Genomic DNA, 20,601 nt, shown 5'->3' on the forward strand with positions numbered 1-20,601 from the left:
TTGCAATCCCACCAACAATGGAGGAGTGTTCCTCTTTCTCCACATCCTCGCCAGCATCTGCTGTCACCTGAATTTTTGATCTTAGCCATTCTGACTGCCTTTTTCTTTTTAAGATTTATTTATTATCTATATCAGTACACTGTAGCTGTCTTCAGACACACCAGAAGAGGGCACTGGACCCCATTACAGACAGTTGTGAGACACCATGTCGTTGCTGGGAATTGAACTCAGGACCTCTGGAGGAACAGTCTTAACTGCTGAGCCATCTCTCCAACCCCAGACTCCAACATTTTTAAATGTTCACACTTTCTGTTAGGACATTTATAGTCCTTTAAAAAAAGTTGGCTATTGGGGTACTAACCTAACATCCTAGTACTTAGGAGGTTGAGGCAAGATAACTGCCAGCCTGAGCTATGTAATAAATTCAAGTGCAACAGTTATACAGTAGAGATTCATATAGTGAAAGAATTTATGAAAAACTTGGGGGAGAGGTTAAGGAGGTAGGGGTGAATTAGGAGAAGTCAAGAATTGGGGGTGAATATAATAAAAACACATTTCATGAGAATCTTAAAAAAATTTTTAAATGGGGAAAAATGAATGCTTGCCTATTTTGTGCAAAGCATTGGGTATCAAGCTTGCCATTTTAATTTGAGTTTCACTGGCTATCATATAGATTCCAGAATAAGCACCTTTAACCACTAGCTGAAACTAATTTATAATAATTTCTATCACTGTTCTAAAATATATATAGACTATAACTGACTTAAAAGTAATTGCATTTCTTAAACTACTAGGTGCCATGCCAAGTGTCTGACCCAGTAACTTATATGGCCACAACTAGCCAAGAATATAAACAAGCCTTAAAATGAAACAGACTTCTGCTTGGAGAAGCCCTGTAATTTTAGCTTCTTACAGCTCAGAGCATATAATCTATAATTCAAACAGCATATTGGAAAGTGGCTGTCCTGGCTGATTTGTCTAGTAAGCAATTTGGAAGTTCAGTGCAAGCCTGCAAGCACCCTGGGTACACTTTTCAATATAGTAAACCAAAGTGCTCTAAGGAAAAGGAGCATTTAAGACAGAAATGCATAGGTTATCGCTGATTGAATGACTGATTCCATAACTGAATATGCAGTTACAGAGCATCTGAATGATTAAGTAAATCAAAGAGAGACCCTAGAGGTTCTTATTAGTAAGCACTAATAAAGAGTCCTTAGCAACTTCCTGTATTCACCCCCCCCACCCTGCACAGTTATATTAAACAGGGTAAGCAGTGACTTCCCAGCATACCTGCAGTGTAGCTGTTAAATGTTTATAGAAGAGCTGTAAAGTGACAGCAAAAATGGCTCTCAGGTAATACTCTGGGGAGAATAAGCTAGAGTAGAGATTCTGTTCTTTTGAAAACTATGGACAGGTGACATTCCCGAGCCTTCTGTGTGCCTAGATATGAACAATTACTAAGCAGTTGTCAATAGATTCAAGTCAGAGCCTTTGCTCTCTGATGAACAGACCTGTTCACTGTAGGAAGCCTGTAAAGATTTTTAAATATAAAATATAAACTTCTATTTCTTTCAGGCACAGATTTCAGACTGAGATTCTCTGTTTCCAGTCTGGCCTTACCTTATGTAATAGAAAGGTTTATAATCATGGCCAGGTCAGACCAGAAGAGAGAAGGAAACTGCCCTTTCATCTGCTGAGCAGTTCATATGCAGAACTACTATGAGGTAAAGCGTGCTTCTACAGACAAACACCATTGCTTCATATAAATCAGATACAAATGGAAATAAGACCAATTATGCAACATAGACTCTAAATTATCCCAAACCAAGGAAAAATACAAAAGCATGCAAGTATAGGGGTTCCCTGAAATAACAAAATCCCAGTACTGTCATAGTGGAACCCCCCAGAAAGTACCTCTTCGGTTTGTTTCTGAGTTCTTCCCACAGCAGGCTTTGGCTTCACCTCAGAGGTGAGCGGTAGGTCCACAGAAGGAACATAAGAAGGAACGCTGGTGCTTAAATCCTGTTCCACCTCACCTGGAAGTAGCAGGCAATCTGTTGGATACAAAATATTTCAGCTGATCTCCTGTGAAGTTCGTCATCTCCCCAAAGTAATCTAAAATCCGCTGGCAATCAAAACAGGCAGATATGCTAAGGGAAAGATGAGCCTTAGTACAATGCAGGTCTTCGTCTGTGAACCTGACTCAAGGGAGTCCCTTTCTATAGAACAGAAGGCACCTGTGCTCTGACCTTTTATCGTGCTGTAAGATAAGTCCACCCGGGAGGTTGGAGGGACTGAGGGGTGACATAATAGGCTAAGAGGCCTTCCAGGCCTCACTCTATTTCTACCGCTCAGGAAAACCAGGCAGGAAGATGCTACTCTTGCTTCATTTTCCTATGGTTTCCTGAGGGGGTGAAGAGTAAGAAAATGGAGTGCAGACTTCATTCTCTAACAATGCAGCAATATTTCAAATATATATATATCAAAATGAGGATGCCAGAAGGAAAGTACTTTAACTTTCAGCAGAAAAATGAAATACTCTGCCATATGAAAAATGCACAGGCTCATTTTCAACACTTGCAGACAACATGTTTCCTGCTTGTTTAGCACAATCACAAGAATTCAAAACCAATCTTAGTTTCCCCATGGATTTATTGGAGGTGGTTGTGCTGGCTTGTTTTCACTTGTGTGACCCTTCATGACTGTATCACAGATGGCAGTTAACTTATGCGACCTTTAAGGTGAGCAAGCAGACACATTGAAGAACATGACCTTCCCACCTCGGTCTAAACTTCCTGAATACCTGAGGAGCTAGTGAGAGCCCTTCCCTAGTCAGTAACTTGAAATGAGGTGCTATGATTGCCTGCTTCTCGAGGATGGTCCTCATTCTGTTCTCAGTGGATGTGATTAATTAGCAGCACAGCACACGTACCTGGGCTAATGGCAATGGCAGCATCTGTAGGAAGATAACTAACTATTCAGGTCTGATACTCAAAACCTTAGACTGTCCTGAAATCCATCCTTCACCTCCATAGCCATCACACCAACAGAAATAAATCACTGCTGGCTTTTGATTGTGGAGAGAAAGAACACAGAATCAGATCTTCTGGAAACTAAGAGCTGTGCTGGGAGGCTGGGAGGAAGAAGTCTTACTGAGCTCAATTACTGGAATTTTGAAACATCATCTCGTTAGATAGCATAAATAAAACAAATAGTAACAACTGACTGTGATGTGTCCAGTATTTTACAAGTGCCAGCATGGCTAACCCTCCCAAAAGTTCTCCCCTGTTTTCTGTGTTCTAGGCAATGAGCTCTACACACTGAGAGAGATCTCACTCAGAATCCCGCAGTTAGAAAGGCAGAGTCGGTAGTCCGCCCAGACCTCAGCCAAACAGTGTTAAACAAACACTTTTATTACGTATTTAATTTTGTTTCATTATGGAATGACTATGCTCAGGGCCAAGAAGTGTCACCTGTAGCTCCTGAGTGTAGCAGGCAGCAGCACTAAGTGCATTTTCCAAACATGTGATGCCCAGACGCAACATGCTTATTAAATTCATTAACGGTAGGAGAGAAACTAGCCTCCTAATGTACCTTCTTATAAGTTCAGAGCCAAACTCCTACACTGAGCTCCCTTGTGTAAGAGCATAGGATAGGTCCAAGGCTGCTGAAGACCTGCCAACAAGCAATAAAGACAAGGCTATGCCTCTCAATGTGAGAAACATCATCTATCTGGCCAATTGGCTGCTGGGGCAAACACTAGTTCTGATGTGAAATGAGAATCAACTCTGCTCTCCAGGCTTAAGCTATGGTTCTGTCCAACAAAAGATGTGGCACACAGGACAGGACAAGCGTGTGAGTCCTTTACTGAGGCTTCACAGCCCTAGTCTGTTTTCATCAAAAGCAAGACTTTCAACAACAACAAAAATGACTTCGTTTATAACAATTCTACCGCCATGGGAACAATTGTTTCAAAGCAAAATAACTCCACACCTCAGCACCTTACATTGTTGTCATCTTTTCTCTGGGGTAAAGAAAGAATTCAAGAATACATACTGTTGGAGGCCAACACAGTTCCTTATGCACAGTGAATTCTAAACCAATACTCGGAAGCAGGAAATGAATGTGATGTGTGCTTACAGTGAAAACCCCTCAATAGGAATCTCCAGCCTCAAGGTATGTCTACTCTGAGAGAGTTGCACACACACAGAAAACAAGACACAAAATTCCCAACAGCATGAACCCCACAGCAGAAACCAAGAAGTTGATCCACATAGACCTAGTTTTTTTCCCTGATCTGATTAGGAAAACTCTTCCTTACCTTGGATAAATTATTTTTAAAAAGAAGAAGGAGGAGGAGGAGGAGGAGCAGGAGGAGGAGAAGAGAAGGAAGGAAGGAAGGAAGGAAGGAAGGAAGGAAGGAAGGAAGGAAGGAAGGAAGGAAATAATTAGCTTCCCTATTTTACACCCATCTCAGGAAGAATATAAATATTTCTTTATGCAATAATGAGTACTGGAGAGTAGGTTTTTTTCCTCTGGTTAACATGGCTTTCCAATTACCTCTTCATAGATGGATAAGTTAGCAAATATAAAAACTAGAATAATGGGAATAGAGGACCATTGCCTTCAAAACCTGTACCACCAGTGTGACTCTTACACATTACCAAGTACAGCTGCAGCACAAGGTACTGAAAGAACCTAGTGGGGAAACCCCCACTCAATTCCCGTTTGGCGTGCACCCAAGAATCACGAACAGATGACCATCTTGATGTAAAAGCATGAGGTAGTTTAATGACGGAGCTCCGGGCCAACACATATCTCCCCATAGGAGACAGAGGTGTTGACCACATGGTGGAGCCATAATGGCGGAGCTCCAGGTCGAAACTTATTTCACGCAGGAGACAGTGGTTCGACCACGAGGCTTGGAAGCTAGGGGTTTTTATAGAAAAGGGGTGGGGCTGGGGGAGGAATTGGTGGGTTTCACATGATTGGTCCATTTAAACATCAACAGACTGTCAGAAGGGCGGGAGATAGGGAGCCACTAGGCCAGTCAGGACATGTAACGACGGGCCTGCCCGGGCATGTCCTGGCCTGTTCTGCTATGTTCTCAGCCCCAGGTTTCAAAGCTCACAAACAACTCTTTGGGCTATTTGACATAAATTACATGAATCACATGTCTTAAGTTTTATTTCCTTTCAGTACAACCTTCTTTGTGCTCCAAAAAACACTTCCCAGAAAATTCCATCTCAATGATGCTGGTCTCTTCTTAATCACTACAAGCTAAGCAGCATCAATTGTCCTAGTAGTCCCTTCTATTCTAGACTCTAAAGCCACGACCACATGGCCGAAGCTGTCAAGTTCTGCTGCTTGCTGGAATATGGCCCCCTGGTTCTATTACATTATCACTAGTTGTCTGTTTTCCAACTCCTTCCCTACTCTAAACTTGGCTGACCTGGATCTTGCTCTCAGATTGACCTTGAACTAAGAGATCTGCATGCCTATCTCTTGGGATTAAAGGTATGTACTACCACACCTGGATTTAAACTTCTCTTCACCTAGAATTTGCTCAATTCTAGGCTGGCCTTGAACTAAGAGATCTGCTTGTAATTACCTCCTAGGATTAAAGGCTTGTACTACCATGCCTGGGTCTAAATTTAGCTGGGTGGAATCTTGCCCCAAGATCTTTACTCCCTCATTTCAAAGTAATATCCTTGAACACAGGATTCAGCTCCATTTTACATCCTGGTGCCCCTTTAATGCTAGATTGTAGCTCATTCCAGATATAGTTAAGTTGACAACCAGGAAAAGCTATTACACTTCCTAAGTGTAAACTGAACAAGAACAACAGTAGGTGTGCTAAAGTGGATGCGGGAGAGACCATGAATACTTGACCCTACCTACACAAATAACCTCAGGCAACTCAAAGAGTGCAGAGAGCAGGAAGAACTGGCTATCAAATACCAAAGGGTCAGCCCTGAAAACACACATGCACATAGTATAACAGACTGAACAAGGTGTACTTATGTGTTGAGAAATATATACATGTACATACACATATATTTATATAACAGCAATCAATGAAAAAGAAGGCCTTGAATTTTAAAGAAAGCAAGGAAGAGTATATGGGAAGATGTAGACGGAGGAAATAGAAAGGAGAAATGATGCAATTATATTATAATCTCAATAAAAGAAACAGGTTTTTTTTTTTAATTTAAACATCAAATATGGCTGCAACTGTTAAGCAGGAGTCATCCAACACAATGAACTACAGTGTAAATTCACCCACTGTAAGGGACCTGTCTGAGAATGATTATGAGAACTGGACCTCCAAAAACAGTCTCTCCAGCCAGCCACACTGAAACGGAGAGACATAAATAAATAAATAAATAAATAAATAAATAACAGTCTTCCTACCCTAATGACCTCCATGTAATGACTGCAGTGATCCCAAATCATAATTTTGTTGTATAGTAATTTGAGTCATCTTGTCTGAGGCAGTGCAATCACCAGGTTAACTACCCTATCCTGAATTCAAAAGAGGAAAAGGTGCTAGCTAACTTGATGCCAATGAATGCAGGGTACCAAACCTCACAGGGAGCATTACTCTGAGGCCACTCATATGACTGCATTGTGTGAGCTCTGCCAAAAACCTGACTCCAAAGCGCTACTCCTTGGCTGTCAAAATGATAAGGCAAATACTGAAAAAGAACTGTGTTCTTGAATCGTGGAGAATATCTATGATCATGGATACAGTGAATAAATAAAATCAATGGTAGAAAAAAAGAAAAACAATACAGAACATGCTTCCTTGTTGCCCCAGGCAAATCTGTTGCTTGAACAATAACAACAGAATCTAATCAGTAAACTTCCCAGCTGCCAAAATTATATGAGCAACTTGCCCATTTAAAAATGTCACATTCCCCATCTGATATAAATATTTGCCTTCTGCTCACATTCCTGAAGTGCAATACAAATTAGGCCACACACTGAAATTCACCTTGGCACAGAGTATTTAATTTCTTTCTTCTTTTCAAGTGACCCAGATTGTACATTATGAAAATTGGGAAACCCTGGTGGTCTTTTTGGTGATTAGAACTGAATCAATTGTCAACCATCAATTCACACATCATTTCACACAGGAGACAGTCTTAACTACTTCATTCAAGTCCACTGATACTTGGTTCAGCCTCAATAACTGTTTATCCCCAAATGCAACACCTTCTGCTATCGAGTTTCTGGAAACATGATACTAGTGAGATCTTTTATTCAACTTTTTAAAGAAGGAAGTAAAGCTGGTAACTGCAAAGCACACTTTATAAAGAATATTAAAAGAAAGCTATGTCACAAACAATAGAAAACGTTGATGTTTTACGTTAATTCCCCTGAGCTCGTGCCTCTAGCTGCTTATGTAGCAGAAGATGGCCTAATCGGCCATCATTGGGAAGGGAGGCACTTGGTCTTGCAAAGATTATATGCCGAAATACAGGGGAATACCAGGGCCAGGAAGTGAGAGTGGGTGGGTTGGAGAGCAGGGTGGGGAGAGGGTACAAGGGACTTTTGGGATAGCATTTGAATTGTAAATGAAGAAAATATCTAATAAAAAAATGAAAAACAAAACAAAAACAAAAACCGAACTTTGCTGGCCACATTCGTTTACATCAGTGTGAGACAGATGAAGGGGATCCACTTCTTTCTGGTAACTTTGCCTGGTGTTCAGCACTTTTACATGATGTTAGAGGCTTATAAGTCACTATTAGCATTAGTGATACCTGTGTAGGTTCTTTTGGTAAGCAATCCTGATCATTTCCCTGCAAATAAGCAGAGATGTTGGGGATAGGACGATGTGACTCCCTAATTAACAGCTGTTATCCCATGTTGCACTGGCAGCCTTCAGCATTTGACTTGTAAACAGCCACCTGGATTTCTCTGATGCTTGTACTAGCTGTTCTGAACACCACAGACACCTTGAGAAAAATACACACAGTGAGCCCAGGTGATCACTGCAGCTCCTGAAGAACATTCACTCTCCAGCAACATTTTGTCAGCTTCACGGGAAGAGCTCTAGAAACACTTCAAGCCTGGAGCCAAGGCTATCAGATACCACAGGCTCTGCAGGTACAACACTGGCCCTGCCAGGGGTGGAGGAGTGCCAGCTCCCTGGGCCTGCACTTATAAAGCTAAGGATTCTGGTCCCCTAGACCTATTCAAGAATAGCTGAACCAACAAGTAAAGCAAAGGGGCCCACTCATCAGAGCCAGCCAAAGATGTACAACTTTGGAGGCTGCTCCATGTAGGTGCTCCCTCCTGTCTGTGGCTACAGCTCTCTGCTATCAAATGCTAAGGGATATAAAAACTGCCAAATACCACCCCTCAGAGAGGTTCTCCTCAGCTATCCACAGTTTCCATTGGGACGAGCAGAAGAACAGCAGGCCATATGGCAAGTACAGACCTACTGCTAGTGATGAAGTAAGAAACTCCATCACAACAGTGCCCAACACAGCACTCTCCTGCTCGCCTATAAAGCTGATTTTATCGATGTTTAATATATAGAGAAGAACCAACAGTTTCAATGTATCAACCTCACACAATAGCAGAATTAGGATGGCTAAATTCAGTTCACAGGATGCCACCAAAGGAGTAATGAATTCAGTTTTCTTGTAGGTGCAGGATATAGGAATCTGTATTTTAAAGCAAGGTTTACTCTCAAAATCAACCAAAAATGGGTGCTTTACCAGCCTTGGCTCTCTCTTAAGCAGGTCTTACAAAAACTCAAGAGTGACTGGGGTATGAAGTCAGCCAACACTCCCTGAAGGACACAATTTCCTTCCATCTCTGATCTCGCTGAAATGAGTAATTTCAAAGTCTTCCAGTCTTCTGGCTAATGGGTACTTGAAAAACATCTCCAATGAAGCAGTAAGACATTGGAGAGCAGAAGAAATATTTTCACTGCTTTAAATTCCCAAAGCCTTATTAATTCAAGGAGCCCAGAAAGCTAGGGCAGGGCCCTACACCACCAAGGAGAAGCTGCTGCTAACCCAGAACAACTCTCCAAAGCCACTGTAACATCTATCTGGTTCCAAGGAAACCTCGTTTCTCAACAACAGCAATAACTTAGGTTATGACTAAACAGTATAACAGCAGGAGAAGATCAACTTCAAGATGTCCTTTCACATCCACTAGAGAGCCAGTGTTTTCTGTTGTCCCTACTGTTATTGTTTGCCTGCTTCTTTTGGAGACAGGTTCTCATAAGTCCCAGGCTAGACTTAAACTGCCTTTGTACTGAAGGATAACGTGAACTTCTGGTCCTCATGTGCTGATGTTACCACATGGGCTACCACACCCAATTTTAATGGTGGGCTGAGGGCACTGAGCAAATACTCTATCAGTTGAGCTATATCTCTCCAGCTCAAACTCCAAAGGTCCCATGAAGAAATATACATGTGCTTATACAAAAATACTAACCAGGAAAGAAAGCAAGCCTCTACACGAACATCAATAGATTAGCATACAGCCTCTTTCAGTAGATTATGAAAAAAGAACTCAGAAAAAAACATTTATGTGTTCATTTACATATTTCATAAATTTTAAAGGCAAAATTTTGAATATTATTGTTCATTTTGTGACCAATATTTTTATTTTTATGATTTTATGGTCAACTGCTGTTTTACATTTTCCTTTAAAAGCATATCAATTTGTAAGACAGTTCTAAAATATAAGGCAATGACTTTATAATAGCTGTATGTGACACTATTATTTAATAGTTTAATTTATCTGAATTTGGGGGAAAGCAAAAGGACAGCTCTATTTCACTTAAACCAAAGGTTTCAAAAGGCTTTGACCAATTGAGTAAAAGTTTTTGCTTTTCAAAAAGAAATTTCACAACCTCAGTTTTTCTCACATCAGGAGAGGTAAGGTAAAGATTGCTAAAAATAGCAAACCAACATAAATCACTTGTCGTTTCTAAAAAGAGGCCACACTGTATGGAAAAGAAGGAGAGCACATACCCTTGTTCATCTGGGGCTTACTCTCTTCCTCCATGTCCACATCTTCTAAGTCTAGGAAGTTGTCTACCTACAAGAAGATTGAAATTATCTTGCATATATTAGACATGCAGAGAGACAATGCAGTCATGGATTCACACACACGCAGAACTCTGTTGAAGGCTGGATATGGTTTCCTGTGAACTCTCAAGGCCCTGTTAAAGCTGCTGTCCACAAGCTTTTCTACTGAAGAAAGCAAGACAATTGCAAGTCCAGGGCTTTACAACACTGTAGTCTGTTTTCTACAGTGAAGGGAGACACGCACAGGCTGAGAGGTTTCTTGTAAGGGACTATTTCGCATAGAATAGCACTTCCCATTGCACACTGACAATGAGGCATTTCAGATTAACACATTTTCTCCCCGGGATTTTTAACATGACTATCAGAGACCGCAGGTTCCTGGTTTGGTGCTGGTGGTGGTGCTGGGCTACCATCCTTCCTCATAGAATGCTTTCTTACAGCACTCTGGAGAGCCAGAGAGAGAGAACTAAAGCGAGCAGGAAAGAAAAGTTCACTCAGAACAAAATCATCCTGCCCAGGTAAATCACAGGAGAGGTAAGGAGGGCAAAACATCAAGTGTTCGCTCTCTTTCAGGCAAGTACATCTGAGAATTACTTCAATGGTAAAAAGAACAGCAAATGACCTTCCTAGACCCAATCGCAGCATTTCAATGAAGAACTATTCCACATAGAATACCAATGCACACTGACAATGAGGCATTTCAGATTTACAAACAAATGCATCTCAGAGGACTATCGAAGAGTATAAATAGGAAAATGCTGGCACATGGAATGTAGTAAAGGCACAAGGTCACCATCCATTTTATGCTCACAACCTGACCATAGACTTAGCATGTACCTTAAAATTATAAACTGGGATTCCTTAACTGCAATTCAAGACCAGTTGTATCTTCCTGTCCTGAGCTGAATATGTAGTAGGCAGACCACACTGACCCCATAGAAAGTTCAAAAGGTAGCTTCCATGTTTCTAAGCAAGTAACTGCAATGATTACTTGACATGCATACCCAACAGCAAAGTTCATCTGACAGTTTCAATATTAAAATTTGAGAATCTGTTACATTATAGCATCTTTTTTCTTAATGATTAGGCTAGAAAGTTCTTTCCATCTGTTAAACCTTAGGGAAAAAAGATCGAGCATCCACCCAAGTACAAAAGTTTAGATTTTCCAACACCAACTTAAAAAACAAAAAACCCTTTCAAGGATAAAATCTGGCCACTCATCCAGTTTTGTACAAAGGAAAGCAAGAATCTAGTGTGTGTGTACTGGCTTATATGGTAGCTTGGTAAGAGGTTTCTCTTATAGGCTCTAGTAATTGAATATTTGGTACCCAGTCAGTAATGCTGTTTGGAGAGGTTTAGGAGGCAAGGCCTTGCTGGAAGAAGTTTGTCACTGGATGTATGCTTTATGAGTAAAAGGCCCTGCCTTACTCTCATGCACTCTCTTTGCTTCCTGCTTGTAGATGAGGATTTGCGTTCCTGGCTTCCTGCTGCCTGCTGCTGGTTATTATGCCTCCCCACCATGTAAGGCTTTTATCCTTCTGGAACCATAAGCCCAAATACACTCTTTTCTTCAAAATTGCTGTGGTCATGGTGACTCATCACAGAAACAGAAAAGTTGCTAATACAGTTCATTTGTTTGCTGTGTATTCTTCCCAAGGTAGGTAACTGAATCAGGCCTTACCTTCACCTTTCCAGCCCGGGTCATATCACCTTGAAAGGAACTACCAACTTTGTGGCCTTCACCAATCACAATCTGAAAACAGTAGGAACACACAGACAAGAATTAATGGTTATATTCCTAGCTATTTATGAAAGGCCAGACTCTAAGCAATAGCAGTGGTGAGGGAGAAGGTTCCAACAAGTCTAACTGCAATTCTGGTAACCTAGTCTTGTCTACCATCTAGCAGATGAGCTAACCCAGCCATGCCTGTGTATAAAACAGGAAGCTGCTCCCTCCACCTCCCAGGCCATCTCCCACTAACCCTCTGATGCACAAATCAGAGGCTGCTGCTGCCGCCACAGTGTTTCCAAGGTACAAGAGGACGGGGCAATTTAACGGTTCTAGGACTCTTCATATTTACTATATCTCACCCATCACCAGTAGAGTGTGAATCCTTTATGGAAAACAATTCATAGCTCACAGTCATCACCAGCAGCAAGGGGTTATATACAAAAGTGTTCTATATAAATTCATTTCTATCACAGAGACTTGCGACCCCTTGGAAAATCAAAATCTCTTGTAATTCTGTATATAATATCACATGGAAAACATTCCAAAATAGAAACTCAAATGACTTGAGAAAACTAATCAAAACTCAAATAGCTTAAAAAAGAAAACACAATGAATTATCACACCATGATAATTAAACACAAAGAGGACTAGATGAATAGTATCAACAAAGTCTTGACATTTAGAGGACAGCATCTAATATCTAGGAACCAAATCTTAGAAAACGCAAAACAGTAGCTTCTACTTTATGTCTAAACACGATAAACTTAGGACAGGTAAAAGTAAGTCTATTTTATACAAAGAAGTGGAAAAGGGAACTCTTGTTAAAAGCAAAATATATAATTTCATGAAGCATTTACACATAGCAAGTCCCTACGAAATTTTACCAAAAATTAAGGCTAAGCAAACACTGGCACGTAATGATTTAATTCTCAACAGAGCGCTGTTCCAATTCTAAGACGAATGCTTTCTTCTTCTTCTCCAAGCTGTGTCTATAAATGTAAGACAGAATTACCTGGTCCTCTTCCGAGGGTTCCGATGAAGTGTGAAGAAAGATGCTTGTATTTCTAGAATGACGACCATTTGATTCAATTTTATGATTCCATTTTACAGTAGAAAATATATTTTCTGATGAATCGGTTCCATGTGCTCCCCATCTGGCCACATTATCCTCTGAAATGATAGTTATGAGTTATTAAAAATGCCCTATGTCATCAAGTTCATTTCTTTTGTGTTTACCAAAAAAAATTTCTTTTTAACCACTCCCACTCCCCCAAAAAAGAATACTTTTCAAAGAACTATGTAAATAAAGTTTCTTGAAGCCTTTAGGTCCTCTTAAATATATTAAAATTATTCTAAAATTGCATAGAAAGATAACATAACTTCGACACTCAATGAATATTGTCTACTATATACCCAGTACTATTTTTATCATTGTTTAAAAGTTCAAGAAAGTATAATTCTCTCAAGAATTTCAGACACTATTTATCTCATTTTCTGTTAAGTTTGGAGTTTTTTTCCTCATATGGAAGCAATGTATGCCTACTTTTTCAAACAGTATAAGGAAAAGAGCAAATAGGAAAAGTAGCCTACACAGAATCCTACATAACAGAATAACCACATAAAATTCTCTGATTGCTTATCTGTGCATCTTTTACATATCCATACACTTCTAAAGTTCAAAAAATATACATAAATTATAAATTTAATTTGTCAACATTTTATGTTATTGAATACTTTTCTACATGAATTTTATTAGTTAGAGAAAACAATTATATAAATGTAAGAGAGACTACTTAGTCAATGTTCATTCTTAACTATTTACAATTATAAGCAATACCTTTCACTGGGTGGTGGTGGCGGTGCACGCCTTTAATTCCAGCACTTAGAAGGCAGAGGCAGGCAGATCTCTGTGAGTTTGAGGCCAGCCTGGTCTACAGATGAGTTCCAGGAGAGCCAGGGCTACACAGATAAAGCCTGACTCGGAAAAAAAACCAAAAAACAAAAAACAAATATACACTAATTAGCATATATGTATGTATGTATGTATATTGCATATATGTAATACCTCTGTATTAAATCTATGCACAGCTATTGTTTTTCCTTAAAATAAGAAAAGAACCTAAGATTAATTCAAAATTAAGAGACTAACAATCTATGATACCATGAACAGAAATTGGCGGAAGAAAATAGAATCAGTTGGGTAAGAAATAATAAATCTAGATCTTGGATGTTGCATTTGAGGAAACGGCGCAAACAGGGCTCCAAATGTAGGCTGAAATGTGGAAGGACCATCACAGTTGAGGTGACTATCTGTCATCTACATTGAGGCAATGGGTTAAGCCAAAAAAAAAAAAAAACCATTAATATTAGCATTACGATGGTTAATATTGACTGTCAACTTGACAGGATCTAGGATCGCTGAGAGACAAGCTTCCATGCACACCTGTGAGGAGTTATCAAGGTTAGGTCTGATGAGGTGGGAACACTCACCCTGAACTCAGGAAGCCACATTCCATGGGCTGGGTCTTGATCAAATAAAAAGGAGAAAGCACACAGAGAACAAATACTCATGTCTCTTTACTTCTTGACTGGGTACAATGTGAGCAGCCACACTACCTCACACCCTCACCACCACACCTTCCCTGCCATGATGGGCTTTGCCCTCAGAATGAGACGAAATAAATCCTTTCTTCTTTCCTTAAGTTGCTGTCAAGAAATTTTGTCACACACCACAATGAGACAATTAATACAATTAGCAATATTGAAATTAATAATGGTTAAAAGTCACTGAGTATTGAGTGTCCTTTTCTGAGCATCTCATGAATCTTCCCAGAGGATTACTACTCAAGATTAAATCATGTGTCCTAGGTAATGTAGCTGGGAGGTTAAGCACTGGGATTTGAACCCAGGCACTTCTGAGGCTAAAACTTAGCTCAACTACTGCTTTGAGTAAAACAAGAGGAAAAGTTCTTGCAGGGCAAAATAGGAAAGAAACATGATAAGGAAAACGGAAAGAAAATTTAAAAAATAAATAAAAGCTTTCTACAGTCAAAGAAGAGTCAAGGCTTCAGGATACCTATATTTTAAATAAATAAATAAATAAATAAATAAACTAATTCACTGTGTCAATCACATATATTTAAGAAGTGATAAAGGATTATAAAACAGTCATGTGGTCAATATCAAGCCATCCCTGGTTGGGGAATTCTATGCCATGCCCTAACTAGACTATGATGAAAATGTCCCAGGGATTTATTTTATCTGTGATCTGGAGATGGGTCTCTAAAAGCCTAGCACAGCAGAGCCACCATACTTACTTCCTTTGAAATATCACTTCCCTGACACCAAAATCTGCAGTTCATGCTTTCATGCTCACAGTCTGATAAGGGTCCAGTTGGAACCCTTATGAGATAGGTTTCAATGAGATGACCTCCATAGGCTCAAATATTTGAATACTTAGTCATGATGTTTTGGAACTATTTAGTAAGGATTAGAGGAGTTGGCCTTGTTAGCATAGATGTGGACTTGTTGGCGACTGTATGTCACTGGGGGGTGGGCTTTGAAGTTTCAAAAGCCCACACTAGACTGAATTTCCCTCTCTGACTGCTGCCTGTGCATCAGAATGTAAATCTCTCAGCACCATGCCTGTCTGCTTCTGAAAGACTCCGAGAGGAGCCCCTCGCTCAGGCCTTGGGACAATAGCGGACACCCAAGAACTCACAAGAGACCAAGCTTGATGCAAACCACACGAGGCTTTATTCGGGGAAAGCCAGAGCTCTGGGGACGACTCATATCCCATGCAGGGGTAGAGGAGTCGACCTTGAGGGGAAAAGGGTCCCAGTTTTTATAGGCCTTCAGGGGGGAAAAAGAAGGGGGGAGTAGGGAATTTCCAGATCTAAACAATGTCTATTCTCAAGAAATGGGTATGGGAGGAGTACAAGGAAAGAGTCTGGTGCAGGTGTAGCAACTCAGGATTGGCCCAGCTATGGTTGCTGGGGAGATTTTCCGACTCTTTCCCAGCAACCAATATCACAAACACCTGGCAATAGGCTTCATCAGTGGGCACACACATGGGTTCAAGAAACGGTCAAAACATTGGCAGACAAACGGGTTCAAGGAGTGGCCAGAGCATTGTGCACCTCTGTTTTTTCTAAATCAGTGAAGCTAGTTCTGCTAACAATGAAATCTATTTTGCCAATTTCAGGGCTTCTGTGACCTTTTATATTCTGTCAGGATCTTTCACTTCCTACCATGGTAAGAGTCTAGCCCTCTGAAACTATAAGCAAGCCCCCAATTAGTAGTGAAGATAGTGGTGCTATAATGGCAATATAAACTGTGGGGACTCAGGGTGAAAAGAACATTATCAGCTGACCTAGAAACTATTCTCATGATATTTTGGTTTTTTAAAAAAAATGTGGTAGCTTTTCTCCTTTTTCTAAAAATCTGCCTGAAGATAAATTCAAGATTTGAGGACTAATGGCTTTCACAGAGGAGATTTCAAGACAGCCTAGAGTCTTGTGTTGAGTGGTTATTAGTGATGACTCTTGTGCAGATCTACAATGAGAAGGAACAAGTGGGGTGAAGAGAAGTGTGAAGCTTTAGTTTGAGGAGAAAAAGAGCACCAGGAAATACAATGTTAGCACCAAATCTTGTGCTCAAGGAGATGAGAAGTTGAAAGAAAAGCTTGCTGCTAAATGGAATACGGGGAATGGATCCCACAGCAAGATCCCACCCAAACAATCCATCAAACTGGGAAAGGAAAAGGACTGAGGAAGTTACATCTAAAACAACTGAAATAATATGCAAATGTAATTCAGAAAGGGACCCTGGGTCCCAACCCCAACAGAACCTGCAGCTTCTGCCACGTGGATTTGGATTTAGAATCAAGAAGGATATAGGAATAGGCTGGTGGAATCTTCCTGCATTGTTAAGGAAAGTCACTGAAGCCAGGTATGTGTCAGGGCAGTCCTTGCATACAGACCCAGAGAGGACACTGCATGAAGCTGTGAAGGTGAAATCTGGATGGATTGCTTGGAGACCCAAAGATGTTGGTACTACTCTAGCCATGCCAAAGAAACCTGCTAAAAGGAGACCGGGGGGGGGAGGGGGGGAGGAAGTGTGTGGCAGTCAGCAAAGTGGAGTGAAGAGCTCTCTAGGAAACCCTTTAACATCGGACACGGAATTGTATAATTTGGAGTTTGTTCTACTGGCATTCAGTCTTGTTTGGTCCAGTATTTCCGCACTATACTCCTTTTCTGCCCATGTTTGATTCTGACTATTAAAGGTAAAATTAAGATTTGTAGGGGTGTTGTCAAGAATTAACACTAAAATTTTGTTTATGTGTCAGGGTGTTATGTGTAGGGTGCTTTGACTAAGTACATGTTTGTACATCTTTACATAAATGCCTAGTGCCTGAGAAGGTCAGAAAAAGGCATCAGATGCCATGAGACTCGAGCTACTGATAATTTAGAGCCACCATATGGGTACTGATAATTGAACATGGGTCCTCTAAGCCATCTCTCAGGGCCCCCTTTTTTTCAAACAATGAAATACTGTTATAGGACAAAGTTAAAGTAACATAGACTGTGATAATAATTCACATTTAATGACTCATTTTCTCTTTTTAAAAAAAAAAGAAAAAAAAGCGCATATCCATATTCTTTGAAACCAGCTCTCCATTACTGTCTACTACACCAGCACTAGCAACTCCTCTAAGTAGCCACCACTGGAAAGATGACCTCTGCCTTTTGTGCCAACAAATTCTGAATGAAATCTCTGTTGAGAAGTATGAGCCCTGGATGCCCGAGGTAGAAGAACTAAAGTGGGTAATATGCTAGGAGAGTTGCTGAAACCACTGCTGGGATACCAACAATGTGAAGAGTCAGACAAGTGAGGACGGAAGCACTTAAGGCTTAGTCTCCCAGACCTCTCCGTGTTCGAGTCAGGTCTCTCGTGGTTCCGGAGGTAACAGTAAGTAATGGTAGTCAAGTGACATGGAGATGCTTAGAAACAGGACAAGCTACTGAGGTATGAACAGATGCCCCGAGCTTCATCACACAGGCAGAAGAGAAGGCTCTTCTGTGGCTCGCACCATTCCTCAGCACAGATTTTGTTGTTGCTGTTATTGTTGCACAAATTATTTCAATAAAAGAAGAAGCAGTTTCAGTCATCCTGGGTATCTTTTAAGTTAAACAAAACTAAATTTGATACTTACCAAGAAAATCTTACATACCCAACCCACCATTCCCATTCTAGTCAACTGACTTCAATACTTGAAAAGCACAGTGGTCTCTGTGAGGAGACGTTCTGAACTGACAGGTCATGTGTGTGCTCAGGTCACTCCATGCTCTCCTCTCCCAGTCCCAATACAACGCCAGGGGACCTGACAGTCACCACAGGAATCTCCTCTGACAAAAAGTGAAGTCCAAATTCCTGCTGCTGTTACTGAATTACTAATCTACTTAGTCCCATACCCAACAAAAACATCCCCCCTCTCATAAACGTGAAGCTGTTAATCTTGAAAGCACCAAGAGACTTAGGAAAGAACTTGCTCTCTCCTTGATTAAACTTAAAGTTGAAAATGCTTCCTAAACCCTGAAATTAGCTTTATAAGACTGTACCATGTCCCTGCAAACACCCAAAAAGGTGCTTTTGAATACGGGCCTGTTATGGGTTTTTAAACCTAGTAAGTAATAAATCTCTTGGCAGAATGAGATGAGAACAAAGTTCCTTTTCAATATGATAATGTCAAAATGGCAGATGCTGGCACAGCCCTGACTTGGAAGTGGCCAGCAGCCTGATTAGAGACCAGATGCTGCTTCCTTCCCAGAGGGAGCCTGGTGGCAACGCACACGTGCCACCCAACTGTTCATCTCTAAGCTTCTGTTTTTCATCAGAGTCCTTTTCTACCCTTTTATCTTATCCCTAATGCTCCTTGCTTTGAAATGCACATCAGGCGTAGTACAGCATGGAAATTTAACAGCAGTGTTTCCGAGAACACACGGATTACAGAGACCAGAAAAAGCATTTCTTTGGGCATTTTTGAGTCAAACTTCAATAAAGATGAGAAAGTTTTTTTCTAAAGGTTTCCAGAGGTTTCATTATTCTGAAGCGATGAAATTTCAATTTCCTTTTGATACCAAACAGATAAGCTTCCAATAGGTCAGGCTTACAGGGCCATCTCCACACCATCAATGTCTAATTTCAGATGAAAGGGAAAGGTCACACACCCTGAAAAAGCAGAAAGTTTGGGTGACAAGGTAAATTACACTTTACAGGGTAAAGTACATGTTGATTATACACCTTCGAGGTAAAAGTGATTATTTGGGGAGAGCTCAATTTTGAGGGAAAACTTTTATAAAAAATTCAAATTCTTCTATACAAAAGCCAGAGCCATATCTGTGTACTGAGAAACACTCCACACAACAGCACAGCCAGTGTCAGAATCTAAGAGCAAGTCCTGCCAGCCACCTCGAAGTAAGTATCCATTCTTCTGCAGTGTGGTCAAGAGCAATATAAATCAAGAGCATGTTCTCAGTCACAATGAGATACTGACTACATCGCTGGAAGGGAAGAAAAACCGCAGTGGGGAATGTTCTGTGCCACACTAGGCAGCCACAAACAGCCTTCTGCAAAGAGAATAGGGGATAAGCAATCATGCTTGTAACAAGGCTGGGTCCTCGCTCAGAGTCTGGGGTGATTTTCCCATTACACTTCGAGTCCACAGCAATGGTCCTGGGAACAATAATATCTTCCCCTGATCTGTCCATCCAAACTACTCCAGGCCACTGCTTCTTGTTCACATGCTTCTCTCCATAGCTGGCCTCCCCTGGAGCCATAGTCGTTAGGATTAAATAAGCAATTTAAAAACCAATCAATCATAAATCAGAATAAATCCAAGGAAGCTAAATTCAGCACACCAGTGTTTTGTCTAAATTCCCTTTGCAGTGCTCTGAATTCCAACTGTTTTATGTTCTCCATCTGAAAGGGCACAGGGAGGGGAGGATTACCTCAGCCTGGCCAGTCAGGAATAATTGTGCTTTCCCTGAGGCTGGATGATAATTGACTCATTATTCACAGTCGTAGCTATCAACCTGCCAAGGCACAAATGCACAAGCCTGGCCTGGAAAAAAATACATGTCAAAAGCCCTAGATGAGGGACACAGTGGCAATAAGATGAAAATTTTGAAATGTCCAGTGTAAAGTACTTAGAGAGAGTGTAAAGTTGCTAACATTTTGTTAGTTACATTCAGGAAGGAAACCTGCAATTAGTAGGGCCCTGACACTTCGAGAGTCCAAAAGCAATATTCCAGGCATCAACTATGTGCCCTCAAGATGAGAAAGACAACGGAGGCACAGTCCCCCCTCCCCTTATAGAGTATTCAAGCTAGGAGGTAAAGACATGTGTGCAAACACCCAAAGAGAAGGCATCCGTGACAAACCACACAGGAGAGGCTCAAAGTCAGAAAGTGGCAAAATAGTAATTGGTTTTGGAATCATGAAAAGCTTCAGTAGAAATGAGTCGTGCGAGATAGGCTTTAAAGAAGCTGACAAGTCCAGCAGGCTAGCTACAACTTCGAAGAGCTTATTATTCCATGAGGGATGGAGGGCGGGGTAAGCTCATGAGTGAAACTTCCAGGACCAGAAGGCCAGGGCCTAAGGCACAATAGTGAATCTTCCAGGAAAACAAGCACACACATCCTGTGGCATGGAACAGGGTAGATGTGGAGAACTTGAATAGAACTATGCACTTGGTCAGAAAAGCACCAGGGTAGCTAGAGCGCAGGGTCGGCTGACACCCGCCAGCTA

At 40.9% G+C, this 20,601-nt stretch overlaps 1 protein-coding gene across 2 annotated transcripts in view; it reads right to left on the reverse strand.

Moving 5' to 3' along the window:
- Nucleotides 1-20,601, reverse strand: part of C2H11orf74 (chromosome 2 C11orf74 homolog) — a 67,794-nt gene that overhangs the window by 10,795 nt on the left and 36,398 nt on the right. For both annotated transcript variants that reach the window (XM_021186309.2, XM_029474673.1), the window contains exons 3-6: nucleotides 12,806-12,963; nucleotides 11,743-11,814; nucleotides 10,005-10,071; nucleotides 1,915-2,054 (exon numbers count right to left, since the gene is read on the reverse strand). In XM_021186309.2, the coding sequence (XP_021041968.1) occupies nucleotides 1,915-2,054; nucleotides 10,005-10,071; nucleotides 11,743-11,814; nucleotides 12,806-12,963 (437 nt within the window). The remainder of the gene's footprint in view (nucleotides 1-1,914; nucleotides 2,055-10,004; nucleotides 10,072-11,742; nucleotides 11,815-12,805; nucleotides 12,964-20,601) is intronic.

Source organism: Mus caroli, chromosome 2 (assembly GCF_900094665.2).
Source record: "Mus caroli chromosome 2, CAROLI_EIJ_v1.1, whole genome shotgun sequence".
Lineage (NCBI taxonomy): Eukaryota > Metazoa > Chordata > Mammalia > Rodentia > Muridae > Mus > Mus caroli.